Below are 26,758 nucleotides of genomic sequence, written 5' to 3'. Positions count from 1 at the left end.
CAGTTCATGCTGTATGCCCATAGACTAACAGAGGAGGATGAAGAGTACGAGTGAGTTATGATTTAATTTATTTTACACAGCTCTTCTCTAACGTAACACATAAGGTTTCTGCTTGTTTTGAAAGCAAAAGGAGTTTGGACCAGGTCTCCCCCAGTCTCACCTGCTGCTTCCTATCAATCACAAAGTGTATAATCCATAAGGAGACACCCAGAGTACTATTTTATAAAGTCTGATCATGGTGTGGGCAGAGGGGGTTTGGATTCCCACAGTTTTACTCAGACCATTTCACTGTTTGCAAACATCTTTGCACTGTAATTTTATCTGAGATGGTATTTTTGCATCTATTTGTGACACAGTGAAAATAACACTATCTATTCACTTAGTGAGGAAGTCTGTCTAAGACAATGTACGTGCTAAACTCTACACAACCAATAAAATAGTCATATTAGGTAGATTAAATTAACTGATTAGTATCAATCAACAGTATCTGCCTGTGATTGTGATGCTGTATATGAGAAAAATGTTTGTCACCATGTTAAATACTCTTTTGGTCTCTCCTGACACCTTTCTTCTAAAACTCTCTCTGTAGTTTAGCAGATGCACAAAAGTAAATTTCAGTCAATTTGAATATCATCAACCTCCTAAAGTTTTTAAAATTTCTAAGATTTCTAATTATGCTTCAGTGGGGGTTAACTGCACCTTTGAGCAGGCCGGAGGTGCACATCATGATGTTATAATTAGGCGACCTACAGTGAATAGCAGGCATAGTAATTATGGCAAGAGCAGCAGTCACTGTTGCATACGGCCCAACAAAGTCCGTGTAAGAAGGAGGTTGCAAAACACAGGACTTTGAAATGGGAGCCAGCTGTTTGTGACTTCAGAGAGTACTCATTTAATCCAAACCATCTTTCTCTGCTGATGTTTTGTTCTGGTGCAGTACCACAAGGAAGAAACGACCTGATTATCTGTAATCATGTTACTTTGACTCATGTCTACTGTATAAATACAAGAATGAATAGAAAATAAATGAATAAAAGAAAGCAGTGCTGGTATACAGTAAACCATGCCTTTAATGTGAAAGGGTGTAATTGTGTGTAGAATATACACATAATAAAACTTACTTTGCCACTTTGTTAATAACAGGTGCAAAATTGGTGGGTCCATAGAGCTGCACCGTCCGCAGGCTCTGGAAATAAGCCTCCAGGACTCCTTCTATTCCAACACAGTTTGAATTATCACTGTCACCGTTCTGCAACACACAGCACACAGCATGTATGAAGTACACTGGATAAACACATACAGGCTCATTATTCTCAGTTAACTGGCAGTATGATAGTGAGATTTTAAAAGATGACATTTCAGATGACAAACACACTACTATGATAAATTAGAATGTATTATTGTTGATGTTGTTAGCTGTGATTACAGTTCCTTTAATTTGTTAAAAAAGGACTATACTTATTAGATCCCATATAATGTCCCTCTTGTCTGTTCTGTGGTAGAAACAATATGTTATTAAATCTACTGGGTATATTTTTAACTCCACTTGTAGGTGCACTGGGCTCTACAGAGGACATGATCAGTAACTCTTCTCCATTTGACAAGTTCAGGGAAATACAAGAAGTAAGGACTTGATGGATGAGTCAGGTAGAGAAACCAAAAAGGGGAGAGAGGGATTTGAGACTACAGTGATTTTAGCTTTAAGTTCTCTATCATGAGAGAAGCCTCTACAGTTCACATAATGCAGCTTGTTAGTGCTATTTAATAATGATACAGATACCTGGCTGAATGCCCATGTCTACACACACACGCTCAGTCATTAATTTGTTAACGTATTTGTTGTGATTATCAATAGACAATTCTAAAACGATTTGATTAATAAACTAAATATAGCACAAAAATTCAGCTGATGACGAACAGTCATGAAATCTCCACAGTGCAGCTTTAACATTTCATGTGTTTGCTTTTGTCACCAGACTTGTCAGTAAATCCAGTTAACTAATTAACTACAGTAACACAAAAGGAGATTCAGGTCAACTTGGCCTCTACTCATTTCTAACTGGGGAATCTCAGCCCTCGTGAGACTGCAAGGGCAAAGTGAAGGAGATGCTGGGAGATTCCTGCTGGTAGCCAGATGGGCCACTCAACTTGTGCGACCAGTTGTTGTCACAGCAACAACTTCTGGTCCAAACCACACCTCCTGTGGGTGTGTGCAATCTGCATTCTTGTGTGTGTGTGTGTGTGTGTGTGTGTGTGTTTTACCAGCGGGAAGGCGTGGGAGATTTTGCCATCAGGGGGTAGTTTAGCTCCAAAGCCATAGGCAGGAAAGAGCTTGTCGCTGTCGTAGTCCTGGATAATCTCTCCCACTGCTTTCAGAGCCATTGCATATGCATTCATCTGGTAGGGGCTCATATAGTGGAGGGAGGTGGGCTGGGATGGGTTACCTTAACAGAAGATGAACACGCTACACAATGAAGTGGACGACAATAAATCAACTGTGAAAAACAGCATATGCTTCATCTTTCAGATAGGTTTCCCAGTTTTATATTTCCAGACATTAAAGAATTATTATGGATGTTATCAGTTTATGGAATCATGTCTCACAACTCACATGAAAAGGTGCAATATGAAAACACAGCCAACCCTATTCTTCCCTGAGAACGAGCTGGATTTTCTCTACCATTATGAATACAGTGCCCTGCTTTTAGAGGTTGAAAGAAGTTGATTTCATTAGCCACGATAGATGCCTGTCAACAATGTATTCCTGGTAACCCCATGTAACTGTGCGGCAGGTGTGCTCTATACCTCTGGCCATGAAAATACCAAACACATTCACCAAGCCTTGTGCATCTTGCAGAGTTCACAGCACTTTCCACAATGTGAAAAAAGAGGTCTAACATCTATTCAAGATAGCAGAGCTGTTATCATCACAAGCTTGTGCATTACTGTTTTAAATATAAAAAATAAACTAAGAAAGGTCATAGGACATTACAGGGGAAAGAAAATGTCATGCTAAAACTAATTCCCATCTGCAATACTGTATGTGAAAACAAAAAGACTAAAGCAGTGCTGATTTATTAGTGAGACTACAGGAAGTTGTATGATCACACTATTTAGATATTCTTATCTCTTGACTATGTCTATTAATGTATGACTTTAACCCTTAGAAATAATATTCAATACATTGCTAAATTCTGCGTTATCATTCTGAGAACTAATCATTTTCCTGGCAAGAGTCAATAGTGCTACACAATCATTTTGTTACATGCACCTCATTTGCACATTCACAATTCAGGTGTTAAATGTCTTAACTAAATTACCATTTTCAAGGTGTTTCAGCTGGTAGTATTTTTTATTTTTATTTCTCTGGTGTCCTAGATTTTGGAAAGAAGTATGTTTACCAGAGAATTATTCAGTACTAATTCCCTAACTAACTTTCTTTCCACACACAGATAATTAGGCATATGTGAAAATAGAAATGACCTTAGCCAGTGGCTTACCATTGGATGCTGTGAAATCTATAGCCACAGTGAAGTTCAGCTGGGTTCTATTGCAAACAAAATATAAAACAATGAGGGTAAAAGACAGAGCAAAAAAAAGAGCATCACACTTCTGTATTCTGTTTTTCCTCACACATACACGCTGACACAATGAACTACAGTCCAATCAGCTTACTGGTTCGCTTGCTAATTGGTATTGTGGGACAATATTTCCTCCACCATCTTGAAGGTCTAATTAGGCAAAACAAGTGGAACCAGTAATTAACTAACTGGATAAATTAGATATTTACAAACGAGCTCTGGCAATGCAAACTTCTCCAAATCTCCACCACTTCAGAGGCAATATGAATTCAGTATGATGTTCACAAAAGAGCTTTTGGGAAATCCAATCTGGTATCTTCAGAAAACCACACACACACACACACACACACACACACACACACACACACACACACACATACAACCCAAACAGTGGCTACTGACACTCACTGTGAGAGGAGACTAATTATTATTCCACTCACCCTCCTCGAATGAAATCCACGAAGGTATACTCGGACTCCACTTTGAAGGACAGCAGAGTTACCTAGTGAACACGAACACACACACACACACACACACACACACACACACACACACACACACACACACACACACACACACACAGAATGATAAACAGAAAAAGATGGTGGAGAAGGGACCGGGGCCAGGTAGACAGGAAGGCAAAATGACAAACAGGTGGCCAGACAGTGAAAGAGCGAGGAAGACAGAAGCAGATGCAAGAGGTGATGATACCTATTTAAATATATATAAAAAATACACAAGGAAATGTCACTCACTGTTCCTGAATTGATATATTTCTTCTTTTTGCCTTTCTTCTTGGGATTTAAAACCTGCCGATGAAGAGGAAACGAGAGTTAGTGATCTAGATGGTACTTGTAAAACCACTTCATACCCTGAAATGATGTTTAATAATGAACATGAATAATTCAACGTGTAATACAGGCAGCACTGAATTGAAACCAATATTTTATTCAGCTGTTTCTATAGAGAGCGTAGACAACATAAACAGGAACTGTGAGAGGTGAAGAGATTAAACTATCCACCCATTCATCATTACAAGTCTAATTGGTAAACTCTCTGCTTGTTCAAACCACACGTTAATTAAAGACTTCTCAGACTTCTTTGCTCATTATGCTGCAGTAATATTACTTACTAACCTTGAAGGGTTTTTTTTAAATCAGTGATTTTGCTTGTTGTGCTCTTAAAGACTCTCAACCCATCTCTAAAATCACAACTAGAGTTGGTTCTTATTGCATCCCCTCTGAAGGCCAATTCAAAATAAAAGCATTTTTGCCACAATTGAGTGTACAGTATAAAAAAGAGAGTTAAGAGACAGATGGTTTAAATCACTAACAGGTTTCTACGTAATGTTAAGGCTGCAGAAATGTGTTACCCGGGAGTAGCAGCGAGGCTGGATTACGGTCCTGTAATTCCCCCTTGCCCCCGATAGGTGGGACAGTATTAGAAGAGATAGGTTGGGGGTGATATAGCATAAGTTAGAGATTCCTAGCATGTGAACCAGCTGAGACCACAACCCTAGTATAGGTCCTCACAAAGTCTAAGAAGTCCTTAGCCTCCTCCCCAGGGTCTGCTTGGGAAAGCATCAGTCTGCCAGGGGACCCCAGATGTGGCCCGAGGATTTCCAAAGCCCCTGGCATCCTGATGCCTCAGTACACTGTCCAGGGCCTAAGTCCATCCCCCAGAGCTTCAGGAAACCTTGGACCAGGACTGCCCCAGTATTGTCTCTAGTGCCTCAGAAAACTGCAGTATTTGTTTCTTATTGTATTTATTTTGTTTGAGGGGAAAAGATTTTACCTACGAAACCTACCTATAACATCACTCATCACCACTTCAGTCATGAATAGGTTGTATAAGCCTTTGCAGAGTTTTTTTCTTCGATGGGGTCAAGCGAGTGAAGTTCAAAAATACCTAAATTGCAGTTACAAGGTCTTCGTATGACGAGTGCACTGAAAAACAACACACCACCCCCTTGCTTTCGTGTCTTACCTCATAGACATTGAACTGATTCTGCCCCCGAGAAAGCTCTCTGTAGCTGGTGGTGAACTCGCCAATGAAGTCATGGCTGCAGACGAACAACACCCACACAGACAAGCAAGCATGAACACACATTTTATCATCTGAGCCAAATTGTCATGTCTTTGTCTGTATTCGCATCTCCGCCTTTGCTCCCGTCAATCTTCCAGTCGATCTGCATGATCGCTCTCCTTGCTGCATAATCAGTTCGCTAAAGTCTTCAGATTTTCACCCACAGAATAAACACAAAGCATTCAATTTCCTTCTGACATTTGAGAGACATCAGTGTGAATCAAGAAGCTGTGATGAGAAGTTATCCACAGATGCTTTTACCTTCCATCTCGATCCCAGTCATAGACGTCTACCTTCACAGTCCTGAAAGAGAAAGAAAATATTAGTTATGGCAGATCTGCTCTCTTCCAGATCATCCCCTACTCTCCCATCATATGCAATAAGAAGTTTCTACTTAAAGTTCTTCAAAGTTCTACTTGAGACTAAAGTACACATTCAGTGATTCAACAGTGTTTGTGCATGAAGAATATTACAAGGTTTATATAAGCTGGATGAGTTGAAGTCTATACAAACTGTAAACCATGAAGAGAAAAACTAATTGCTGAATGGCTGCATTGCTCCTTTAGACAGCTGCTACTTGCTGGCTTGTGAGTGACCACTAAGAAGATTTAGCCTCCAGTGTGTGTTCAGTGTAAACAAGTGTTCACACAGACATTAGCTGCAAGCCAGTCAGCAAAGCATGTTCTGACTTTAAATGTGTTTAGTTGGTGACTGATCCATTTCAGAACTCATCACAAACTCTACTTCTGTAGTTTTCCAAATGTTTCCCATTCTTCACTAGTAACTGCACTTCTGCTCTTACTAATTACAACAAAAATTTAATTCCACCTTATTATTATTTTTTTGCCTGTTTAAAAAACACATCAACAAAAGCAAGTTCCATCACATAGGCTACTCACAAGTGAACCAAACGTGCATTAATCTGGAGATGAGATGTGTTTTGTTAAAAAGCTACAGCACCACGATCTTTTAGAAAACTCTATGGTTCATAGTAAAATGGTGGCCATATCTTTATGATGCAGTTCTTTATTATTTACAACAGCTGATAGCAAGAAGAGGGTTAGACTAGCTTTGTTACGAACTGACTAACGGGACCAAACGGGTATGAACAAAAAGATACATTTATTGACAAAAAGGGCAGGGGACACAGGGAACTAACAAACACTAACAAAGTATCAAATAAAACACCCAAAAACGCTGGAACAACATACAAACAAAACCATAACCCAATATACAAAGTAACAACTGAAACTACACACTAATGTGGACCAAACCAACGGACAAAGCAGATGTACAAAGTAACAAACCAAAATCACTGCAGAGGGCAGGAAAACGAGAACAAAACATACAAAACTAACAGGACAAAGTATCAACTGAAAAACACTGCATGAGCGCAGACCAAACAACTCAAACGTACAAACAAAATGGAGGTTCCTGACGGACGAACAAACAGACAGACTAACCAGATTCTTGGAGGAGTAGTGTGAGAGCATGAAAGTCAATGTGCGACAAACCAGCAATGAGCAGAGAACTGAGGGGTGCTTTTAAAACAAAGGGATGCACAGGTGAAATGAGTCAATAATTAGTCCAGACTGGAGAGTGGGGGAAGAGGAAGTCCATATATGGTGTGGCAGGAGGGTGAGACACAGAACCAAACATAACAGACAGGGGCAGAGGGAGGAATCGTAACAGAACCCCCCCGGCAAGGGGCGGATCCCAGACAGCCCCAAACAAACTAGGACGGGCGGGGGGAGGGAGGCCCGGAGGAGGGCCCGAAACACCAGACCGGGCGGGCGGAGGGAGGCCCGGAGGAGGGACCGGGCGCAGCAGACCAGGAGTGCCTCCGGCGGACGGCCAGGAGGCGGCAAACGGACCAGCAGTGCCTCCGGCGGACGGCCAGGAGGCGGCAAACGGACCAGCAGTGCCTCCGGCGGACGGCCAGGAGGCGGCAAACGGACCAGCAGTGCCTCCGGCGGACGGCCAGGAGGCGGCAAACGGACCAGGAGTGCCTCCGGCGGACGGCCAGGAGGCGGCAAACAGGACTGAAGAGACGACGAACCAGAAGACAGAGCCTCGGGCGGACGGCCGGGAGGCGACGAACCAGAAGACAGAGCCTCGGGCGGACGGCCGGGAGGCGACGAACCAGAAGACAGAGCCTCGGGCGGACGGCCGGGAGGCGACGAACCAGGAGACCCTTGAGCCGGCTGGAGAACCGGGGACCGGAAAGCCAGCCAGAAAGCAGGTCGAGGACCCCCAGGCCGGGGGCCAGCACACGACCCATGAGGCAGGAGACCCCTAGGCGGACTGCCGGATGGCGAGCAGTGAGCCGGGGAACAGCAAGACGGCTGAGGACTCCCGGGCGGACTGCCCGGCGGCGACGAACAAGGCTGGGGAGCCCCGGGCGGACTGCCCGGCGGCGACGAACAAGGCTGGGGAGCCCCGGGCGGACTGCCCGGCGGCGACGAACAAGGCTGGGGAGCCCCGGGCGGACTGCCCGGCGGCGACGAACTTTGAGCCAGCTGGAGCTGAGGGGCCAGGACAGGAGCACAGTTCTCAGGGGCCCCCCAAGGAGACAGGAGCAGGGTGGTGGTGTCCTCATTGTCATCCCACCACATCTCCTGGGGTGACAAACAAAGTTCAAAGTCAAGAGACGGCGACGACCTCTGCGTCGACCCGTCCGAAGACTGAAGAGACGGCGACGACGGCGACCTCTGCGTCGACCCGTCCGGAGACTGAAGAGACGGCGACGACGGCGACCTCTGCGTCGACCCGCCTGGGAACCTGGCGGCTGCAGGGACCGGAGCAGCAGCTGACACCATAGCAGCGGTGACCGCAGCAATCAAGGTGGCTGCAACTGCGGCGACAGCTGAAGGACCAGGAACAGAAGCCAGATCCGTGACAGGAACAGGAGCCAGATCCGTGACAGGAACAGGAGCCGAGACCAAAGCAGCCTGGGCTGCAGGACCAACAAAAGCAGCGGGAGCTGCCGGACTAACAAACACGGCATCTGCTGCCGGACTAACAAACACGGCATCTGCTGCCGGACTAACAAACACGGCATCGGCTGCCGGACTAACAAACACGGCATCGGCTGCCGGACTAACAAACACGGCATCGGCTGCCGGACTAACAAACACGGCATCGGCTGCCGGACTAACAAACACGGCATCGGCTGCCGGACTAACAAACACGGCATCGGCTGCCGGACTAACAAACACGGCATCGGCTGCCGGACTAACAAACACGGCATCGGCTGCCGGACTAACTAAAGCAGCAGGGGCTGCGGGACTAACTAAAGCAGCATCGGGGGCTGCGGGACTAACTAAAGCAGCATCGGGGGCTGCGGGACCAACGAAAGCAGCATTAGCTGCAGAACCAACTAAAGCAGCACTGGCTGGAGAACCAACAAAAGCAGCACTGGCTGCAGAACCAACAAAAGCAGCACTGGCTGCAGGACTAACAGGCGCTGGGGACCGGGGAGTACTGGAGGAGGAGAGCAAGGGGGGCTGACAGGGTGAAGAAGCTACAAAAAACTTCTTCTTACAGGACCTTAGAGCGGCCATCACTGCGTCCTTGAGGTCCTGAAACTCAGTATATGTCATCAGGTAGCCTTTTTTGACCAAGGTCTTGATGGCAACAGAAAAAATGGCCTCAAAACCCTCCACGGTCTCAATGGAGTCTAGCCACGCTACCAAATGCTCTGCGCTGCAGAGTAAATCCAAATACTCCTCCTCTAGTATCTCTGCCAGGCCCCCATAACAAAAAAAACTAGGACAGGGAGGAAGGGTGTAGCGACCAGTGGCGGAACGTAACGATTCCATGGTCGCAAGCTGGCTGGTTTGTTCTGTTACGAACTGACTAACGGGACCAAACGGGTATGAACAAAAAGATACATTTATTGACAAAAAGGGCAGGGGACACAGGGAACTAACAAACACTAACAAAGTATCAAATAAAACACCCAAAAACGCTGGAACAACATACAAACAAAACCATAACCCAATATACAAAGTAACAACTGAAACTACACACTAATGTGGACCAAACCAACGGACAAAGCAGATGTACAAAGTAACAAACCAAAATCACTGCAGAGGGCAGGAAAACGAGAACAAAACATACAAAACTAACAGGACAAAGTATCAACTGAAAAACACTGCATGAGCGCAGACCAAACAACTCAAACGTACAAACAAAATGGAGGTTCCTGACGGACGAACAAACAGACAGACTAACCAGATTCTTGGAGGAGTAGTGTGAGAGCATGAAAGTCAATGTGCGACAAACCAGCAATGAGCAGAGAACTGAGGGGTGCTTTTAAAACAAAGGGATGCACAGGTGAAATGAGTCAATAATTAGTCCAGACTGGAGAGTGGGGGAAGAGGAAGTCCATATATGGTGTGGCAGGAGGGTGAGACACAGAACCAAACATAACAGACAGGGGCAGAGGGAGGAATCGTAACAAGCTTAGCATAAAGCTACGCTTGTGGCTGTTCCACATTTATCATACAAGAATAGTATTAATCTTCTTATTTAAATTTCCACAAGAAGGTGAACAGGCCCATATCTCAAAACGCCTAAACTAAGAAGGATTCAAAAATAATGTGAATATATAAAATAGGAGTATATGAAACATCACAAAAACACTTCTTCATGCCGTACTGTATGAACTAAGTTCCCACCAGCAAGTGACTATGACAGCCCTTCAGTATAATTCAACCTAACGTTAAATGTATTAGCGCTGTGTAAAAACTGATTCAGTCTCAATAACACCAGTGCTGGTCCCTGGGACACCAAGACCGACTGCTGGCATTATTCTGACTGCCCCAGCAACAGATGACATCATACGTGTCTGCTTGTGACTCAAATTAAGTGCTTATGCAAATCAGCTGCCCTGACATTGATTCTGTTTTTACTGTTTCGCCTATGGGTTTGGTCACGATGTAAATAGCAATTAAATAGCTCTGGATGATATTTTATTCAGTCTCCATTGGAATACAAACTGATTTGTGCAGAATGTTTCCTCACCTGTCATAGTCCCCATTGCAGAGAGCTCTAACAGGGATGGTGAATGGCTGCCATACTGGGTTCAGGGTGTTCTTAATTACCTCGGTCTTATGGCAGATGGTAAACCTGCCAGCAAAATAAAAGACATAAGCACATTCCTACTGCTCACATTGTACTTGTGATGATAAGTCCACATGACTTGGGAATTCTCTGCAGCTTCATCTGCATTTCAACAAACTGTTCTGCAGGTTGTTGTGTCTTTTTTTATATTTGCCTCAAGTACATCTGGGGGGGACATACAGTAACAGAATTGCAGATAGAAGTTTACTGCTATAAACATCTCTCCGAGGCAGCGCGGTGGAAGGAAGCAATCATTTAAAAAATTCAGATTAGCTTCAATTTGAAAAAATATAAAAAAATGGGTTTAAATAGGAAACATGTTAGAACCAGATGCAGCTAAAAGATGTGTTATTTGCATTAATATATATGGATAATATGCTTTGCAAGGCATTCATACCCCTTAAATTCTGATTACATTATTGTGCTGATTTGATTTTATGTGTTTAAAATTGAATGAGAACAAAACATATATTTGCAACTCTGTGCTCATGTGCATCCTGGTTGCTTTAATATTCTTTAGGATCTGTTGAGAACATTACAGGAGTCCTCCTGTTTACTAAACAGCATTCAGGACTCTGAGAATAAGGAAAAGATTCTCTGCACAGGAAATATTTAAATTACTTGAGTAAAAACACAGATTTCTGGTAATATAGTGACTTGGTGGGGAACACAAACAGCAGCTAGTAAAGGTGTAGCTGATATTAACACTTTATATACTGACAAATGTACAGTAATATTATAACAAAATGTGACACTAAGCCCCTCCTGAATGCTCACGTTCCATCCTCGTTACTCCGGTAGAAAACCAGGAAGGGGTCGGACTTGCCGAAAAAGTCTTTCTTATCCAGTTTGTTGGCACATAACTGCATGGTAGCAATATCCTGAGAGAGAAGACGAGAGAAGAAGTAGAGTTTGAGTCCCATATCAATTTAATTGTTCTGAAGCTACTTGTTTTTCTTCAGGAACTAATTTCTCGCAGGTCTTTGTGGGACATGGGCACAACAAATTTGAAAAAGAGACTGAGTGTGAATGTAGAGTGATTTGCAGGGTAAAAATGAATGCATAATGGTGATGCAAATGTGGATTGTAACCCCAAATACCAGCAGTCAGAATGGTTTAATAACGGATGCATACATTGCTGTGATTGCAATCCACCGTTTCATTTCAATTACACACTTTACTAGTGGGAGAAACTGATTTTATTATGGGATGTCTGTAATGTAGTCCGAGAAGCAGAGGGAATGGCTTCATACATATGTATGTGTGGTTACAGCAGTTAATGAGGAGTTGTGTTATTCCACTACCATACTGAGATACATGGGCCTAGATAGACGGATAGACAGATAGATACTGTACATAGATAATGAGGCCTTTTGCCTCAGGAAGGCCGCATGGGAAACCATGGAAAAGTTTGTCGTCGACAGACTCACTCACACACTCACACTCTTATCAAAATTTTTGAAGAGCATTTGAATCTTGTCGGGAGCGAAACCTCCCAGAGTAATGATGGTAAACACAACAAAGATAAGCCTGTTCACATAATGGTCTCTAGAGCGCGCACACACACACACAGACACACACTCACACGGAAGAAAACTCAGTTAGTATCTGACTGCCTGGTTGATATTAATATATTATTGTGTCAGGGGAATGGCAAAATAAAAAAATCACTTTACAGCTCATAGTTCATAGCTGGAGACCGTGTGACAGTTAATTTCTGAGTAAGACAACATCAAGTGTTTATCAGCGGTGAGAACTGATTAAGTGATTGGACTCTTGTACAGACATGGACAACATTGAAGGTACCCCTCCGTTAAGTTGTGGTTCAACAGTTGTTTTAAAAAAACAAACTGGTCTGGACAAAAACGATGGTTCTGTTAAAGTAATTACTGCAATCATGCAATGTCTGTAACTCTCCACCTGTTGACCTGTGCTTCATTTTTGGATCTGTAAGCATAGAGCTGGATAGTGACCCTACCTTGAGTAGAAGTCGTTAAGCAAGACCTTCTTACGCTTGTACCTTGCATCTCACTTGTAAGTCGCTTTGGATAAAAGCATCTGCCAAATGACTAAATGTAAAGACAGCTGATGTGACCTTCCAAAAAGTTCCAGTAATGTCTCATCTTCTCCTCCCAGAAACATTGTGGCTTATCAATATTAATTGATTGTTCTTTCGTGTTTTTTATTATTTGTTTTCAACAGTGGAGTCCTCCTCTGTCTGAATAATATGTGCAGCTGTAGGAACATCAGGTTGCTTGAAGTTGGTCCTACAGCCTTTCCCTTTAACATACTTGTCTATATGTTTTATTTCTAATCTACTGAGACAACTCTCTCTTTAGTTTTCTGTGGTCCATGTTCAGTGTGGTACAAACCATGATAATAAAAAGCACAGTGACCACTTTTCAACTTTTAAATAGACAGCCTGACTGATTACAAGTTTGAAGACATCTATGATGCTAATTACAGGACACACTTTAGTTTAACATGTTCCTATGGTCTTTTCTAGGGGTACTATTATTTTTGTCCATGCCAGTTTCAGTAGTTAGTTTATTTTCAACTCAAAAGCAATGTCTAATTTCTATGAGTTCATTTCTTGGTATCTTTTTCTTAATTATTACTTGTGACAGTTTCAAGTCATTTCAGTGACCTTTGCGGATTTTCCTTTTTATGGAAAAGTACCAACAATTTTGTCCATGTCTGTATTTGTTACACATCATGATCAGTTTTTGAAATATTGCCACATCACCAGTATTAATGCAAATGCAAACAATAGGATGATATTCCAACAACCCTCAGGTTAGTGTGTGTGTGTGTGTGTGTGTGTGTGTGTGTGTGTGTGTGTACTGACCCTGCAGTTACTCAGCTCCTCTGCAGTTAAGATAATGATCCCACACTTTTTCCCTGGAATCCCACTGGGAACGAATGGAGAAAGAAAAAGACATAGAGAAAGATTGAGAAATTGTAATTGCAGCATAACATAAATAATACAGTTTCCAAGCAGATGCGATTTGTGGCTGTAAGCAGTTACTGTGACAGGAAGCAGCCACAATGCAGATGTTGTCATATTTACAAGAGTAAGACACCTGCACTGACTTTCTAACGTGCATGTAATTTCACAAAATGAGTTCCTCTTGAGTTTAACAGTGTGCATCTTATTCTCAGCATTCATTTTCCATTTGACTTAAGGAAACAAAATCACATGCATCTGAATGAAGCAACACATTCCTTTGGATTTAAAGCCCATTTAGGACACACTGCACCTCACTGTGTTTATAAAGTTTTCAGTGCATCCTTCTGTTTTAACAAAACCACCAGATCAATATCTATTTTATAAATTCACTCACCTTTACCTGGGTAAGAACACATACTGACCATAGCGTGATCAGATTTCATACAATTTCATTTCTCTTTTAACTTCAGACGTCCTCTATCGTTCCAGTTGTAACTAAACTGTGCAAGCACACATGTCCAATCTTGTTGGAAATGTGATTAGTTATGATCTATATGTTCTGAATGACAAGCACTAAACCGTTAGCAGGAATGTAGTTTTACATTTAAAATTTATTCAGCTGTGTTGTCACAGACTTAAGTCAGCTGGGTGCATCCCTTCCAACACACCTCCAGTCTTTTCTACCAAGTATTCAAGGTCACAGCTTGTAAAGCTTGATTTTTCTTCACTTTGTTTCTGTGTCATTTAAACTGATTGTACTGAAAGACGAATGGATGACAAAAGAGGGAGAAAATGAAAAAAATAATTATAAAGTGAGTGTCCACAGAAGACAGTCACAGAAAAGAAAAAGATTGGCAGTGAGAGACGAAAAATAGGAGGTAACTTGGAGCTAGTCAGGGCACAAAAGGGCTTAGCTTGACTGCTGTGTCATTATACTTCCCTGAATCACAAGATGTGGTTAGAAAAGATGAAGGAGGAGGAGGGGGTTGAAAGAGAAAAAGAAGAAATGACACATAATGATGAAAAAAGAAGACGAGACAAAGTCATCTAGGTAAAGACAGTCTGATACATGAGTGATGTTGGCTTGTATACAATCGTCAAAGACATTTTGATTAAACTTGACATGTCACAATAATTTATCCGATGGATCTCCATTAGAACATTAAAACACCAATCAGAAAACAACCAATAGAGTAGAGAGAGAACGACCCACCACCTAAATTAGTAAACAAACAATTAATTAAATTGAAAGAAATCTTAATACTTTCTGCGTCAGCTAGCAATATGAGGTTTTTATGGTTGTTCTCAATAAAGACATAAAAATACTTTTTTGTTATTTTAGGCACATTATATTTGTTAATACTCTTGACTTAGATTAAATCACATTTTATGACAAATTATTGCAAAAAAACTTCTTCTTGCCACTGAAGGTTTATTTCAACATCTGTGACACTCTTCTTGTGAACTCAAACCACTAGCACAGCAGCAAAACGTTCAGTCAAGCACTTTTGTCTCAAGCCAGTTACTTTTGCTGTGTTGAATATGAGACAAAAAAAATCAACATTTCAGCTTTTATCCACATGTTTACATCTGGATCTGATACACAACTTCTTCTGACTTTCACTGCAGCCTCTTTCAATTGTTGTTGGTTTTGGGTGGTTACTCCCTCCAGTCTCCTCTTTAGCAGTTAAAATGCTCTATTATTTTCTATCTATTTAAAGTTGGAGACTTGTCCAGTCTAATACCTTCCAATTCTTGCACCTAATGAACTCCTTTGTGGTTTTACAGCCATAGACAGCTCTCTGGTTTTCATGTTGATTACACCTTCATCTTCTCTTTCGGTTTTTCCCATCAGGTGTGGCCACAGCGAATCATCCTTTTCCACCTAACTCTATCATGGGCATCTTCTACCCTCACACCAGCCAACCTCATGTCCTCTGTTAACACATCCATGTATCTCCTCCTTGGCCGTCCTCTTGCCCTCCTGCCTGGCAGCTCCTTTCGTGTTGGTTACACCTCTTAACTATAAATGCAGTGTGAACGGGCAACCCCGTTGATGAAAACCCAAATGTTTTTGATCTACAGCAAAAATAAAGGAACTGGCCTCACATCTCCGTTTCAATACTTTTATAAATCTCAATTAAATAAATTCTCATATTGTACAATTTTCATTGAAACCTAATTATTCTCTTTTACATCTTCCATTTGTGTGACTTTTGGGGGAGTGTTTTATTTATTTATTTATTTATTTTACATTTTCATCTGCTGTACTTGTGCTTCAGTGCTCTCCAAATCCAACGTTTGGGAAACAAGGGGCCTAAGGCAAAGCCAGGAGGCAGAGCAGCTGTCCACTGACCCTGAATATTTCAGCTACATCCCAGTTCAGTGTCATGATGAAAAATAATTGCCCCATCAGAGGCCGCTGACATAGACTTATTTAGCTTTCATATTATATAGAAGAAGAAAAAGGAGAAGAAGGAGCGAGACAACTGACAGAATATGAGAAATAAGGCAAAACAAAGTGACCATGTAATGAAAACTGAGCTTAGTACACAGAGGAGAGAGGAGGCCGAGAGGAATGAAAGAATGATGAAAATAAAGTAAAATCCAATGAGAGCTTGTGTAAGCCACTCTCGCCTCATCTGATAAATCCACAGCCTTCTATGACATACTTTTAAAGTCGCTGGCTACTTTTGCTCACACTGCCTGCCAGCTGTAACAGGCAGCTAAAGTTAGAAAATTATTTATGAATTTATCTACACAGTGTGTCCAACTGCACACCCTCCAGCTAGACCACCGGATACACTGCCTCTGGAGTATCTGTCCGAGCCTCGACTGCTCACCGATTACAGAATGATAATGACATGCTGTTTCTCGGCTAGTGATTAGACTTATTTACCATGTTCTGTTTCTCATCATGAGATGCATTTGAGGCCACAGAGACTTGTTATAGCTCGGTGTTTCTTTTGCTGTAAGCTTGAATTGAATATGAAACCCAAGAAACAATAGCCACCTTATATTATATAAGTATCGGTTTGCAATTCTGTAAAAGTCTTACACAGTGCCTACTGAAGGTGAGGCAGCTGTGAGCTATATTTCATCAGCTGCCATCTGCTATTAATGAAATGACATAAAGTGCCGTCTCTTGACAGATCACTGGTTAACCTTGAGGTCATAGCTGTCATTTCAAAAGTTCACACAATGCCATGTGTGGGTGTATTGGCCTTTTTTCTAATTCCTCTTTCTTTTTTCTTTATGTGAATCTCCCCAATGGTTTATAAATTATTTATGAAATAGATATGAAATAGGTACATTATCAAACATCAAACAAACATCGCAGTGTGGGAAACGGGGGTTCGAAGGACTCTTTACACTTACCCTGCTTTTACCTTGTACCTTGTTCACTTGTAAGTTGCTTTGGATGAAAGCCGCCAAATAATTAAATGTAAATTTGAAAATGCCAGTTTGGTAATTAGGATGGGAAGTCACACACTTTGCATCATTATAAGCTTTCGTTTTGTTAATAAGGAATTCAGCATGAATTAATCTGCTCTCTCTCTGCAGGCAGAGTGTTCCAAAGTCATTCAAGAGTTGAAAGGCCTGGTCACACTTTGGAATAAACAGCAGCACTCCATCCACTGTACATTAGTGACACACAGTCACAAATTGAGTTAGTAAATCAATGATCCTTTATATTTTGAAGCGACGCCATTTGGTGCTTCTTAATTAATCAGACAAATATCAAAATCAATTATGTTAATTGGTTAGCACATGGCTGTGTTCATATCTCTTGGTGTCACTTATTTGGGCACCAGCATTCTCCACCAGTTGGAGTTTATTTATAGAAATGTTTTCCTGAACCACAGCAATCTATTGTAAACTTCACCTGCTGCTACTATTTGTATTATACTACAAAACAAATTTCTAGACTATTGTCACAAATATGCTCCTTGTCCCTTCAGTTCAGTATAGAGTAAAACATATTCACTGTATGCTAGGTACAGTAAAAAAAACAGAGACACAATATGTCTGGTTATTGCAGCTTTAAGGAATACACCTTTAATTAATCCTGCTGCTGCCAGTTTTACTAATGCACATCTTTAGCTTCTTCTTTTAATGTGTTTACTTCATGATCCTCCTCTGCTTATCCTTTAACCACTAAACTAATTTCTAGTGTTTTTTATTCAGTCAGTGCAATATTCTTTTTCTCTGTGGTTACTCCCAAATCAGGTTACATGGGCTAATTGTTTGTTGATAGCTGTATCAAGGGCACTCAACAAATTAAACCGCCTGTGAGAACGTATAAACACCATATCCCAACAGAGTCCAAGACCTTAAAAGTTCCCAATGGAGCATACATGTTTACATTCAGTGTTACTAACCCATCAACCTTCCAGTTTGTCCTTCCTCATAAAACAAGTGCTAAGATAATTAATTCATATCCTTTAATGTTAACAACGTCTTCAGTGACTGTCAGCACACTGTTGCTGTTGCACATGGCTCTCTATTCAATAATCAGAGCTGTGTAACATGTTTGAACATGACCATACACTAGAAAACTGAATGAAATATGACAGAAAAGCCAAAGGGGAAAACATCAAATTAAGCTAAATGTGACATCACCAATACATTACAAACACCGTGTTACCCTCTGCCTGTCACAATATATCTGCTGAGACAAACGTCTTCACTGCATCTATGGAAGACATTTATGATGCTGTGATTTACACCCTGTCAGAAGCTTTTTAAAATTAACTGATGGACCACACACGCTAAAGCTTGTTAAGTTCCAATGGACATTTGTATGAATCTAAACTGTCATGTGATAAGGTTACTTCATACTTCAGTTCCTACTTTATGCTAAAGTGAAAAGTTCTTTTATAGTCATGAACACAGATGGTATATAATCTAAACCTGCAGCTTTATTGGGCTTTCTAGCAAGTTTCAGCTCGTCGTTTATGTCGAAAGTTAGTTCTAAAAACTTAATGTACTCTTCCAAGACAGCAACAAACAACTGACAGAGTTAGAAACTAAATATAGTTGGAGTTATTTTCTTTAGGAAGAGATAAACAACAGTTATAAGAAGGCCTGTTGGCCTTGGTTAATGGTTTCAGGACTAGGTCTAAAGCCAGCTGCGATAAAGAGGACAGAGAAAGTATATTATATAAAATAGTAATAAAAGCTAATATATCCAATCTCTGCAGGTAAAAGTGCTGCACTTGGCTGCTCACAATTAAAGTGCCTAAAATTATTATTGTGTTACAAGAAGGAAGAAAAAAGAGAGTTGGTGGGGGAGGCACAAGTCTTACCTCCTCTGTCACCTCTGCACAGTTGGCCAGGCATCATGTGAGGTCAGTATGAATATCAGAGTAATGCTTTCTGAAAGGTACAGAAATTACTAGACAAAGCCAATGGTTGGACAAAGGGCCTGTTGGACACCGCCCCCAACAGCTCCACACAGGAGACGTAGATGTGGGGCCTTAATTACTGCAGGTTTAATTTACAGTATTTGCCACATGCACACTAAATGTCACACACTGTATAATTAGATTAATGTATTGGTCTGAAAATGATATCTTTTTAAAAAACATGGTTTCATGTGATATCGAGGGACTGACTGTGCAATTATAGATTGACAACAGCTGAGTTTTGTTTTCCTGTGACCAACAGGGAATAATACCATTTGCTTGTTTATGTTCTAGAAAGTATCTGTAAGTGATTTTATAGTGTGTCAATTAGACGTAGTCAGCACTAAAAGTTTATCCGAGTGTAACTTTTAAGTTCTGGTGAAGTACTTGGAGTTTCACTTTCCAAAAAAAGATGCTTAAAGGATGTTGCATTTTGAGTATTTTGCATATTATCTGCAAATCATCTTGTTTCAACAAGTGGTGTTGCCTGCATCTGTCACAGAAACTAGCTTGCAGCTCATTTCCATTTGCTCAAATAGAGCCAGTTGCAAACATAACTTTGGTTTACAAGATAAAGACACATTTTTGTTAGAGGATACACAGTTGTGAATGTGTGCCAATTCATTTGCTATAACCCAATGGGAAATCAATACAAAGAAAGTGTTGCTTATTCTTTACAGATTTAAATATACAGCAATAATCACTGGTTCAGGGTGGTCAAGTTAAAAAATGCACCATGGACGTTCAGCAATTTGATTTGAACTAAGACAATGACACTTTTTCAGCATTTGCAACAGGGGCAAGATTAAATGTCACATATTACATTTTTGGTTCATACTCCTCACAGAAGGAAACCAGCAGCAGCACAAGTATTTTGTCTTCATGCCTGTCATAACAGAGCAGGCCAGATGAGACACTGAACCGCCACACCAGATGGTAGGTGACGGCTCTGCAGGACACAGACTACAGACAACGGCAACACTGATGTGTGTGTATGTGTGTTTATGTGAGGGAGAGACAGATACATCATAAAACAGAGGAATGAACTGTTGGGGTCCTATTTTTCAGACTGGAATTTTAGTTTGGAAATATATCATAATACCTTATGGTGATTTCATTCAAATGTCAAACTGTTTTCGTACTAAATGTTTGTAATATAACTTCAATTTGGGGCAAATGACCTGATATTTATATTACATTTTCAAAAATTGTTTTACACTAAATACTGTTTTTTTAGTTTCAACAAACAATTGCTACGTAATTGTTCAGTAAATAGAGAGCTGTAATTTACTAGGTTAAAAAGATGTGTTATTAAAAAGTCAAATGTCACCGGGTGTAGTGAAAGCTTTCAAGTCTTTCACTGGTTTTTCCCCTAGCACTGTAAAGTATAGGTCTGATTGTGATTGTTGATTTTGACACATAACCCTAGTTATCAAGGGTCGTATTGATCAGGATAACTGTGATGGGGCTTGTGTTCACTGGGAAAAGTGTCCTTCTGTCATTTACCACTGTAACAAAGATTAAACATTTAATCAATATGTAGTTCTTGGGTTGTATCTTGTGGACAGACTGGACAGTTCAAGAACAGTGGAATTTTTTTTTTATACTCTATATCATTCTTCATTTTTATGTCCAGGTAACCCTTTGAAAAACCACAGACTGCATCTGTCAGGTTTCTGTTCGGTTTTGTTTGTGCAGTTGAATGTAGCAGTAAATAACTCAGTGCTTTGGTTTCTGCTGCAATCAAGATGTCGATTGGCTCTCACCTAGCTGTCGCTTGCATGTCAGAAGATACAGTTGAGCCTTTTTCAACTTTCCCCTGTAGTGTAGCTGAGCGCTTTTGAATCTCCCAAGCTCATTAGCTTCCTCCCTTGGACAAGCGTATTAGCCTCTCACAGATAATCAAGGGAACTTGATGGAATTTGCTACTTCGCTTCCACATGTGGTTGATGGATGTGGAAAACTGTGCCACTCTGTTCCCTAAGGTATTCTCCAAGAAGTGCTTTAAGAGTGTGAGTGCAGAGGTTGCCATTAAAAACAATCCAGTTTTCACGTTCTATGCATTAATTTAAGCATTTAGTGGAGGTTTTGACAGGTGGGGTCCCGGGTCTCCACTCTTGTTTGTGATATCCATAGACACCACCAGGATACTAAAGTGTGGAGAAGTGCTTGAAACTGTGTTTGGTGTCTCTGGGGATTGATTTTCTGCAAAAAAAACACCTGCACACAATACTGTAACTCTCCATTCATTAATTTGACACCAGCCCTTAAACACTTAAAGCTAGGGTATGCACAAAACAAAACACATTCTTATGATGTGTTATATATTTTGTCCAAATATGTATAAAAACAAAGTGAATGGTTAATTACTGATTTGGGGATTTGGTCAGACTGAAGACCAGCTGTTGTCTAAGACATGAGTGATGATGACCACAAGGTGTGGGCATCCTCTGCAGCCTGTGTCAGTAAAATATGATGACAACAGAGTAGTATTCTTAATTTACTGGTCAGCCTCAAACTGCATTCATCTGGAGTTTCAGACAGCATGAAAAAATACAGCCATGGTTATTAATTAATACATTGGAGAGGTGTTTTACACGTTTCCACTGGTTGGAGTATACCTAATCATGTGGTTCCTCAGCAGCGTGACTCATTTCCTTGGAGGCAGGAAAGCCTCCAGGCCTAAAGGAAGGTTTTCCAATTAAAAGATTTTACCTGATGTGGGTGCTGGATGAAAAGTTAGGGGGCTAATCTGAGGGGATCATGTATCTTATGTGTCTACAATATTAAAAGCAAAAGCAAAATAGTGACTAGTATAGTGACTAGAGGCTAGTAGTGCAGGAAAAGTAAAAAAAAAGGTCACTAAAGTCATTATGGTTTCTGCACGAGGAACATTTCATCCAACACTTGCTAAAATATTTGAGTCTGTATTAAAGTTGTGGACCAACCTACTGGCACACTGCTATATCTATGTTATGCCACTAGCCAAATCCAAAACTGTCAATTATTTGCAACATATTCTCCACAATAGCCTGACACACCTAGACATATTTAAGGAAATATGTCACCACATTGCTCAAACGTTGATAATTGCATCGGTAAATTCTTTTGAGTAACCAAAGACAATCTAGGAAATCATGACTAATTACAGCAGTCACTTTCTAACACTGTGTTCCTGCCCGTCTGTGTTGCAACAGAATAAGACAACATCTGCAGATGCCTCCTCTACCACCAGCAGCTCAGCAACAGTAACATAATACTACCTGCAATCTGCCACTGTTTGCAACCTCTCATGGAGCAGAAAATATGTTATTTTGTGTAGCTGACAATTTATATTTTGTCAAAAGTTTGTGCTACTGTATGTGTGTAGTGGCTTTTTGTGACATCAGCCACACAGTAGAAGGTATCCCACCAACTGCCCCCAATTATACACCCTGCCCTCTGACACCGTGCTCTGACAGACTGACCAATATCTTGGTGCAAAATCCAGACGGGTATAATTTCGTGACACAGGGCGGTATGTCATCATAAACCCAGCAACACGACCACCCCTGCAGACAGCTTATTTAGTCCACTATCCACCTCATCAATCTACATCGGAGCAACTGGCAGTGTGTGGGACTTTTAATAGATCTGCCTCGGTTTTTCAGATTATTTTTACAAATGGGTGATTTGTCTGTTTTTTCCTCACTTGTCAACAGTAAGTGGTAATGATGTGCTAATGTTTTGAAGTTTCTCAGTACTGCATAAATACATACTTTAGACGTGTGTGTGTGTGTGTAATAGGAGTTAAATTTCTCAAGACAAAAATCAATTCCACTTTATAATTACCTCTGGTATGTGGTGGTACTTTATGGGTGTCCATATAATTCATCCCGTTGAGTTCCCCATTTATTTTTTCAAAAGGGTGTATTTTGGATCATTGTTATACTTTTACCGCCTCGGCTAATAGCCTCCCTCAGTTACCATAGCAACTCACAGGTAAGTGGAAAGGAGTGTTTAGTTCGCCACGCAGCATGAAGCCTGTTACTAAAACTGTTGACCTATAAAAACGTACACCCACCAAGAAGAGGAGGCTACCAGAACCATATATGTTTAGACTCTTTGAGTGTGTGTGTGTGTGTGTGTGTGTGTGTTTGATGACAGCAAATGCAGGAAAAACTAATCAATAACCCATGTAGAAGTTTTTTTTAAATATATACAGGATCTATGTTTGTCTTTTTATGCTTTTTTATGTTCTGTGTGTGTGACACAGAGGAGAGGAGTCTACACTTTGGGAAGTAAACACAAATCTCTTTCTGTTTCTCCCTATTTTTCTCAGCAAAGTTCCCTGTATGCATTTTTGTCGTCTATTGCACCAAATCTTTTAACCAAATTTCCCCCCCTGACTGGGATCACCAAGTCCCACTAAAGTCTGCTGACTTGTCTGTCACCTTTCACATACACACTAACTCTCCATCTTCACTTTTACCTCCCACTCTCCCTTCATTCCCCTCATCCTCCCTTGTTTCTCCCCTTGGGCTTTGTTCTGTCTGATATATCAGAAGCTCCAGACAGCTGTCTATTCCCTGTGGGCAGCCATGAGAGAGACACTGACCATATGGAAGGAATATTGATTGCGCTCTGTTGGTCTCTTATTGTTTCATTCTCCTTTTCATTTTCATCCTTTTCCCGTAACACTGCTCTTATAGTTGTTCCTTTTGGTCCCTTTCATTTTGTTTCTTGCTCAATCTTGCAGGCTGTCAAGAGCCAAACTGCTCAGGATGTGCTGGAGAGGATGGGTAAAGGGAAAGTAGGTATTTTTCGTGACAAAGCCTTGGACACGAGGTCTATCTAAGAACCATCGGGGAATAAAATGACAGTTACACATCTCTGCTGTATTGCTTTGTTTGTTTGGGCTGTTATTTTTTTTTTTTTATATCGAAAACAGTTGTCTTTAAAACGGAAATGAGGCCACCAGGTATTTTCGTCTCAGGTATTTTAGGATTTCTGTATGCATGGCAGAGATAAAACTGAGACAAAAAGATGATAGAAAAACATTTTGTTTACATGTCACATTATTAGGGTTTCTTTGTTTAGTCTAAGTGGAGGTCTAGTTTTAAAGTTGCACTTTAAACAATTACCAAATAACATGTTCCATACAGTGATGAGTTCATAGAAAGTGATTACATGACTATATTTTTACTTGTCTCGACAGTTACAGGTTTTTCACCAACATTATTAAGTCAGAAAATACTTAGTTTTGGCCGCCATGTTGTTGACTGCACTGCAGTGAAAATGTGATACTGTCTGCTGTGGTATTTGTGGCTCTGTGGCGTGGGAATTGTCACTCAATACACTATTAAGTGGACGTATCATGGCCACTTGTCTGACAAATGTGTGCTAAAGTGAGCATATTTATGTCGGTAAACTGAACAGGCTGGCCTCCTCTGTCTACTGAGAACCCTAAAAGATTCTGTTCCTATGCAACTAAGGTGCAACCACGATTAAGTTTTTGTAGTGAACATAACTATATTGTGATGTTAGGTATTTGTTGAATGAATAAAGTGCTATATTTACTAATGGAAGCAAGTTGCAAGGGGGTGGTTGGGGTGGATGGGTGTACAGGACTGTAGACCTGAGTTTGAGTTCAGACTCCTGTATGAGGCTAGTTTTACGTTAGTGTTAGAGAAAGATAATGTTTTGGTTAAAATCATTTGAGAGACTGAGGTCAGCTAACCTGAATATACTGAATGACCAGGTTATTCCATCAATGGATTTTTCTTCTCTGATGGCCCAGGCATATTCCAAGATCACAATGCTAGGATTCAATTGTACTGTAAAAGAGTGGTTCAGGGAGCATGACACATCATTTTCACACATGGATTGGCCACCACAGAGTCCAGACCTTAACCCCATTCAGAAACTTTGGGATGTGCTGGAGAAAACTTTGCGCAGCGGTCCAACTCTAACCATAATTCTGACCATGATGTGAGAGTCTGACATGGTGATCTGCGACACAGGAGCCGCTCAGGGAGCTCTGATGACTCTGCCATTGTCGGCCTGATCACAGATGACAATGACAGAGAGTACAGAAAACCGCCTCCAGATCAATGCAGGGAAAACCAAAGAGCTGGTGGTGCAGGAGCATCTCTACTCCAGATAGGAAGAGACTGAACAAGCTGATCTGGGAAGGCCAGCTCAGTGCTGGGAATGCCCTTGGACACAGTGCAGGAGGTGGGAGAAAAAAGGATGGGAGCCAAGCTATCATCCTTGCTGGAGAACCGGTCTCACCTCCTCTATTGCACAGTGACATCTCTGAGTAGCTCCTTCAGTGACAGACTGATCCAACCTAAATGTCTGAAGGACAGATATCGCAGGTCTTTTCTTCCTGTTGCTGTTAAGCTTTATATCACAGTACACATTGTCACTATTACTATTACTGTAAATGATGCAATATCATTGGAAAATAGTACAACTTGATTGTCTGATGGTGAACAGTCTATTAATACTTTTTGTTTCCGGCCTGTTTTTTTCTTAGGGTTTAGGTTAATGCACATAACTGTATGGATATAGTTCTTTTGCATTGTCCTATTTATGAGTAATGTCATCTTTTCTGCTGCTGTAACACTGCAAATGTCCCCACTGAGGGACAAATAAAGGTTTATCTTATCTTATTATGTTAACAGAAAATGTAATTACATTCCCAACATAAACCTATTTCTGATTGCACCATCCAGATGACTGTAGTTGCAGTCATCTAGATGGTGAAAGCAGACTTGTAGAAAAAAATCCACAAATTAGGGCCAGATAACCCTGAATGATGACTGCGCTGAGACTACTCAGATATAATTATGTGTCTGGCTGCACTTGACTGTCGTGACAGCCAATAGCTGCACTATAAATACCCATTTTCTTTAAAGTTATTGTAGATTGTTATGAAGAAGTCAGGGTAAGAAACTTGATAACAACCACAAGCAATGAATGAGCACTCAAACCCCTCTATGTTCACTTTTGTCTAATACCTCTGTCACCTCTGGCTCAGCAATCATTAAATATCTATCAACAAGTATGTCTTGGTTCTGGTACGATCCTTATGTCAGTACATGAGGATTGCAACAACACATACAGCACAATGTCCAGACAAATGGTGACACACAACAACAAGAGTGAATAGGGAATGTGCAATCAGTAATATTTAATGTCAGCTCCTTGTGCAAATCTGCAAGTCACAGTTAAGCCAAAAGAACTTTTTCTGCACTGGTGAATTTATTTTTAAGTTTGCATATCCTGTTAGATATTTTCCAATTCAAATTATTGACAAGAAATTCCAACATGAATGAAGTGTTTTCCTACAGTCATACCTTCATTTGATGGATAGATTGTGCGAATTTGTGTGAACAGCACTGCAGAATCCACCTTGCCAATGTGTTTCAGCTCCATTGTCCTCCATTAATCACAGAATGAGTCATTACAAAAATCTCCCCTTATTGTATGTAACCTTTCACTTATGTCACTTTTCTCATTTACTCTCCTCAAGGTGAATTCCATTAATGGATGGAGTAAAGAGATGATTTATCACATGGAACCTATGACAGGTTTGTGATGACTGTGAGTAATTGCCCATG

At 41.0% G+C, this 26,758-nt stretch overlaps 1 protein-coding gene across 2 annotated transcripts in view; it reads right to left on the bottom strand.

Moving 5' to 3' along the window:
• LOC113167819 (copine-9-like) overlaps window positions 1-26,758 on the bottom strand; it is a 61,121-nt gene that overhangs the window by 10,090 nt on the left and 24,273 nt on the right. For both annotated transcript variants that reach the window (XM_026368690.1, XM_026368691.1), the window contains 10 exons: window positions 13,642-13,705; window positions 11,571-11,674; window positions 10,695-10,799; window positions 5,928-5,969; window positions 5,568-5,643; window positions 4,337-4,390; window positions 4,022-4,083; window positions 3,501-3,547; window positions 2,263-2,444; window positions 1,122-1,249 (listed from right to left, as the gene is read on the bottom strand). In XM_026368690.1, the coding sequence (XP_026224475.1) occupies window positions 1,122-1,249; window positions 2,263-2,444; window positions 3,501-3,547; window positions 4,022-4,083; window positions 4,337-4,390; window positions 5,568-5,643; window positions 5,928-5,969; window positions 10,695-10,799; window positions 11,571-11,674; window positions 13,642-13,705 (864 nt within the window). The remainder of the gene's footprint in view (window positions 1-1,121; window positions 1,250-2,262; window positions 2,445-3,500; window positions 3,548-4,021; window positions 4,084-4,336; window positions 4,391-5,567; window positions 5,644-5,927; window positions 5,970-10,694; window positions 10,800-11,570; window positions 11,675-13,641; window positions 13,706-26,758) is intronic.

Source organism: Anabas testudineus, chromosome 7 (assembly GCF_900324465.2).
Source record: "Anabas testudineus chromosome 7, fAnaTes1.2, whole genome shotgun sequence".
NCBI lineage: Eukaryota > Metazoa > Chordata > Actinopteri > Anabantiformes > Anabantidae > Anabas > Anabas testudineus.
Note: the sequence above shows the minus strand (reverse complement) of the source record. Positions and strands in the feature narration are given on the sequence as shown.